The sequence below is a fragment of the Vulpes lagopus genome, chromosome 5 (assembly GCF_018345385.1).
Source record: "Vulpes lagopus strain Blue_001 chromosome 5, ASM1834538v1, whole genome shotgun sequence".
Classification (NCBI taxonomy): domain Eukaryota; kingdom Metazoa; phylum Chordata; class Mammalia; order Carnivora; family Canidae; genus Vulpes; species Vulpes lagopus.
Genome location: NC_054828.1, coordinates 96,591,709 through 96,597,708, shown reverse-complemented (window position 1 = coordinate 96,597,708; position 6,000 = coordinate 96,591,709). Strand labels below are relative to the sequence as shown.

At 53.2% G+C, this 6,000-nt stretch overlaps 1 protein-coding gene across 7 annotated transcripts in view; it reads right to left on the bottom strand.

The window, feature by feature from the left end:
- Positions 1–1,358: 1,358 nt before the first annotated feature.
- Positions 1,359–6,000, bottom strand: part of PAX8 (paired box 8) — a 57,349-nt gene continuing 52,707 nt past the window's right edge. For 5 of the 7 annotated variants that reach the window (XM_041754499.1, XM_041754504.1, XM_041754500.1 and 2 more), the window contains 2 exons: positions 4,031–4,117; positions 1,359–2,555 (listed from right to left, as the gene is read on the bottom strand). In XM_041754499.1, the coding sequence (XP_041610433.1) occupies positions 2,479–2,555; positions 4,031–4,117 (164 nt within the window). In that variant the 3' untranslated portion in view covers positions 1,359–2,478. Of the gene's footprint in view, positions 2,556–4,030; positions 4,144–6,000 lie in introns of all 7 variants that reach the window. The other 2 variants (XM_041754502.1, XM_041754503.1) reach the window with 2 other exon arrangements.

Below are 6,000 nucleotides of genomic sequence, written 5' to 3'. Positions count from 1 at the left end.
AAGGAAGGGGAGTCTTGAACCATGGTTACCCTGGGCAAAAGCACAGCTCCCGTGGAGAAGGCCTGCCAAGGGCACCAAGTGTTCCCAGGGAGGGTTTTCACTGCAAATGAAAAATCGCTCTGCAGGTTCCCTGGGGCACCATGCCTCTCAAAGTGATCTTGGATGGTTGGGGGGGGGGGCAGTTATTGTTGCTCCCAAACCAGGTTGGGGGCTATCTTAGGGCATTTGGGGACTGAGAGTTTGGATGACAAGGAGTTTCAGATACGATGGGATTCAGTCCTGCTCCCATGCTTGTAGCTGGAAGGAAGTGCTATTACTGGAAAATGAGGCTCATCTTAGATCCCCTCGGAAGAGAAGAGACAGGTTTTCTCTGTGGGACGGTCTCATGGCTCTACTCTTGTGCCATGGTCAGTGAGCATCCCTGGCCTCTCTTTAGGGAGGACCAGGGGTGGGGTAAAAGCCCTATCTCTCCTCCTCAGCCCTCCCTAGTCACCAGGGAATGCCCGGTGGGTGAGGAGTCCTCTCTTCATCTGACTCCATCTCAGTCATCTGCCCTACTGTTAGCATTCACCTGGGCGCCCTGCTCCAGAGCCCCGCTCCTTGTTCCCACTGCACCCCACGCAGGGCGGGGGGAGGGGGGGTGCCAACAGGCCAAGTGCCCTGATGGGGGCAGAGCCCTTGTGGCCACCATTTTATGTGACCCCTGTTCTCCAGAATTTCTTACACAGGGATCATCTGAAGTCCCTGCAGGTTTCCTCGGCCCCTCCTGGCCTCTTGCTCAGTCTTTCCAAGAGGACTTGATTGAATCCAGCATTTCCCCCACCTTGGGCAAGTTATTTCATTCTGTCTGAGCCTCAGTTTCCTCAAATGTAAAATGGGGCTAATCCCACCTTAATTTCTGCGAGGCCCTTCACACTGAGCCTAGCACACAGTAGAGCCCAGGAAGCGTCTCCTCCCCTCCCCCTCTCACAGCACAGGGGACATGGGAGCTGGTATGTGGGCTCCAGAGTATAGTGTTCCCAGAACCTTCACCAATCCTCCCCGCTGATTCTCTGGCTTCCTGTGAATAACAAGAGCAACTACTTGTGGGGAGTCTCTGATTGGCCCAGCACCGTGCCATGTGCTCATTTTATCCTCGCATTCATTCACAGTGGAAATCAAAGCTTAGGATAAGTGGCTGCCCGGCTATTAACAGAGGAAGAGAGAGGATGCTAAGTCAGGGCTCCTGGGCAGCTCACGGCCCTTCAACTCTCCACCCCCCAAAGTGAGCTCATTTTGGTTAGCCACTGGGCTCTGAGGTTCTCTGGAGAAAGCCCAGACCCAGGGTGCTTCCTTCCCCAGCTGACTGCAAAGCCTGAGACGAAGAGTAATGGTTTATTGAGTTATGTGGTAATGGTGGGTTGTCTTTAAAAAAAAGGAAGAAGCATCAAGGAGAGAAGCCCAACATGGCAGGGAGACAATTCACTGAGAGGCCAAAGTCTGGGGGTGGAAAGAGGGAAGCTTGACCCAAACAGCTTCATTTACAGTATTTACAGTCAGGCTTTGGGGGCAAGGGCTGCGGGGGGCCGGAGAGGGCACCTCCATGCTGGCTTCAGGGGGGTTGCCACAGGGACTCTTCGGTTGCTGTGGGCTGGGGCAGCAGGCCGCATACCTGGCTTGGCAGGGGCTGTCGAGGGAGGGAAGTGGGTCCCCAGCAATACTGCCTTGCTCTGCCCGGGGGCAGGGCTGGAGCTCACTCCCCAGGAGCTGCAGGGGCCCTTGGGAATGTCTGTCAAGCTGTCGTCAGTTGGTCTGGCTGCGAAGGAATGATCCATAGGAGGAGAACCTGGGGTGTGCTCACACATTCTCAGCAGCAGGCAAAAGGAAGGCCCGATGACCACCAGGTGGAGCTTCTGGCTTCCACTCCACCCAGCCCTTAGCCCTGGCCAAGAGAGAGGTGCAGAAGAGCCAAGCAAGCTGGGTGGAGGAGGTGGACAGCAGGAGTCTCAGCTGTAGGGCACCCGGATGGGACTCTCCGTGGGGCTGTGAGGGACAGCCCTGGCTCCCGGATGCGGTGTGTGGGCTGGACAGGCGTGCTCACAGCCCACGCCTGCAAGAGCGAGTTGATGGTAGAGCCATGGGTGCCTCTGTGTGGCCTGAAGCCCATCAGGCGCCCAAGTGTCATCCCTCGCAAGCTCCTCGGCTGTTCCCTCTTCTCTCCATATTTCTCCTCCAATTTTGTATCTTTTGGAATGGGACAGTTCTCTCTCCCTGGGACTCCTGCCCCTCATTAAGGAGTTTTAGAGGACAGTTTGGCCTTCTCCAAAGTCATCCCGTCTTTCATGGTTCATTAAATCAACCACACAGGGAGTGAGCCGCAATGCTGGACTTGTGGTTATTTTTCATGTAATAAATAAAGATTCCTTTGTGTGACTCTCTGGGGCCTGTCCCAGGCCAAGTCCTCCTGTTGCTCAGTTGCTCCCACTGTCCCCATAGCAACTACAGATGGTCAAAGGCCGTGGCGGTGGTGGGTGGCGCACTTGGCCTTGATGTGGAACTGTAATAATATGGGGAACCTGGACATGTTAAAAAAAAACAAAACAAAACAACAACACTGCTGGTCAGAAGGGGAAATTGCACCATAGCCTCTCTTGCATCTGCTAACCTTGAAGACAACACAAGTTAATCATCTACCCCTCTGGCCTATCTGATCATCAAAGATTAACTCCTCTCTGGCCCTATTTCCTCCTTCTCTGGCCTCACCTTTGGGTTTCTGGCCAGAATGAGAACTGTGGCTTCTTGCCCCTCCTCCCATGACTGCTTTGACCTTCAACACCCTCGTTTCAGGGAGAGGGCAATTGAGAGCAGTTGCATCTGGAACCTTGGAGAACCAAGCACACTGGGGGGTCCCTGTGGCCTTCCCCAACCTTACCCAAATAGTGTGAGGTCAGAAAATTTTCCTTTTAGGGCCAAGGATTAGAATCCTGACTAGTCACAGAGGATGTGTATTTGAGGGCCTCCATGGGGGAGGCTCTGCCCACCTGAAGGATGGGCAGCCCAGGAAGGCTTGGCAGGGAGGTGCCCTGCCACCTGGCCCAGCTCAGCCCCCTTCATTCCTTTCTGGCGCAACTGAACAGAAAAGTGGCTTGGAGTTGAACCCATCTGGCAAACAGAGCCCAGGTTAGCCACTCTCCCAGTCATTTCTGGAATGCCAAGAGGTAATGGCAGGAGAGGGGAGGTGGGTCCTAGGAAATGGATGGTCCTACCTGGCCTGTGATGGCACCCGTGGGTGGGCCACACTTGCTCCATTGCTTCTTTTGGGCTCAGATTTGCTCCGAGACCCTCAAGGGAGACTCTAGTGGAATTCCTCAAGTTCCCCATTTATGGGGTTTGGTTTCCTAAAAAAGCGTCTCTACCCAGCCTATGGCCCCAGGGCAAGAAAGGAGTGAAGAGTAGCCCAGAGCTTACTCTCTGGATCTCCCTCCCAAAGGGTGCCCATTCACATCTCAAGCCAAATATCAGACACATGAACAAAAGATCCCAGTGGAAGGGTTTCCGTGTGGAATAATGAGTGCTGGGGCACCACTTAGATGGTTAATGTGTGCGACAGGCTGGCCCTGTTTGCCAACAGCACGCTCCCAGGCAGGAGGGCAGTTGGTGCTCCTGCAGGGCGCCCCTTCTTCAGTGTCCCTGCTGCTGGACTATGAGCCCCTGAAGGCAAGAAGTCCACTCTGAGACATTTCTTGAGTTCACCCTTGCCCTCCCAAGGCCTGAGCCCCAAATCTTACGAAAAACAGATTTCAGAGACCTGGCCTCAGGCAGTAAGAGGGAGAATGATGCAGAGAAGTCTCCTGCTTATGTGCTCTCCCTCCAAACAGCCGGGTCCTCTGCCTTCCCTCCACCTGCTTGGACTGCCAAGAACACCTGTCTCCCCAGGCCCTCCATTTAACCTGGGCATCCTGGCTGCCTTTGAGGCAGACTTTCGGCCCCGCCTTGTCCCCCAACCTTGCCCCACGCAGCAGAGGGCCTGGGTGACCCCAGGGGGACTTACTCAGCAAGCTGGAGTTGGGGAAACGCCAGGCCTCGCCGTAGGAGGAGTAGGGGGTGTGGCCGTAGGCATTGCCAGAGTATTCGCTTCCTGTTGGAGGCACACAGGTGAGAGGCCTGTGAGGTGGACACACCAATGTAGGCTTGGGGGTCTGGGACGAGGGTCTGCAGGGCTGGGCACTGGGCCCGGGGACAGCATGAGTTCAGAGGCCTCTCAATCCACTCTTCGGGGGCCCTTAAGTCTGCATCAGTTTGGACAGGGCCCTTTATCGCCAGGTATCAGAATCACTGCCCTGACAAGCTCAGACCTCCCAGCTACCCCAGGAAGGAGGGAATACTATAATGCCCATCTTCAGGTAAAGAAGCTAAGGCTTGGAGATCTGAAGAAGCTCACACAGCAGAAGGGTTTGGTGGTGTTTGGAAACTGTGCTGTGACTCCTAGCGCCCAGGTTCTAGCCACCTTTTCTGCTGCCTGGACCTCCGGCAGAAGGCTGTTCCAGAAGGGGCTGAAGGGAGTGAGAGAGGTCAGAAACAGCAGGAGGAGGAATTAGCATTTATAGACTTTTTAGCCTCCCTAGGTCTGAGTTTGTTAGGGATGGGTGTGTGTGGGGCAGTGGCAGTGAGGGGAGGGGTGCAGGGGATTAGGGGAAGGAGCAGAGGGAAGAGCCCTGCAGGGCCCAGACCTCTGTGTCCTGGGACTTGTTCTGAGGACGCCCTACACTCCCATGCCATTTGCACTTGAAGCAAACTCAGTGCATGAATTTAAACAAAGTAAATCAGATCACCAGGAGTCACAGAAGTCACTTGGCTCCCAATAGCAGATGAGATTTTGAAAGGTAGTCCGGACATTGGGTGAGAAATCAGATCACCTCTGTGAGTGAGTTTTTGGCTTTACCAAAGGAATGATTTTCCAAAGCAATCATGTAAGGATTCCCTTAACAGCAACAAAGCCAAGCAGACCAGTCCATTACCATTGGTACTTGGTAGGGAGCTTAAAGTCTGCAAAACGCTTTCCCACACACTAGGCTCCCTTATCCTCGAGCATCATATGAAGCACCCATTAATACCACCAATTTCTAGAAGATGAGTGCGGCAGGATTAAGCAGTTTCCCTCAAAACACAGCGTTGGTGAATGGCAGAGTAGAACTTGACCTTAGGGCTCTTAACTCTGGATTCCAGATAATCCCTTTATGTGTTTCTGAGCCAATTACCTCTCCAAAGCCAGGTTCCTGCCAACCCTGCCATCCCTTGAACGTCGGCATTGCCTTTCAAAACCTCGTTGCTATTGGGAGGTGAGTGCCTTCTGTGGCTCCTGGTCTCTTTCAGACTCTGGAAAGGAAGCTTGAAAACTGCCTGGCTCTCAGGCTGGCCTGCCTGAAGTCAAATCCCTGCTCCCTACTTCCTAGCTGTGTAACCTTGGACAAGTTGCCTTGATTTCCTTATCTGTAAAATGGGGGGAAATTATTGTCCCCATCTCATGGGGTTTATTGAGGATGAAATTAAAGAATATACATTAAATGGCTAGCCCCACACTTGGTATATGAAAAGCACTCCAAAAATGCTAGCTTTTGTTATTTTCCCAATAAGTGGGTGCTAGAATAAAGCTCAACAGAGGATCACAAATGAAGAAACTGCTCCCTAGAGAGGGAAAGACATTTGTCCCAGGTCCATGTTCAATTAGAGCTAGAACCATGGTCCCTAGCTCCTACTCCAGGGCTCTTTCTTGTATCCAACAATGCTAACTGTTCTCCACTTACGACTGGTGTACCTCAGAACTGCCTGGTGTCAGTGCACCCTAGGAAGAAGCCGATTCTATTTGGGCTCCACGGCCAGGGCCCCATGCCTTTCCCTCCACCTGGTGCCAAACACTGCTGGCTCCAAAGGAATAGAGGTGGAAAATACAAAGGGCTTCCTCTCTCATTTTCTCACTTATTCATGCCTTCACTCACTCACACACTTACTCACTTATTGAAC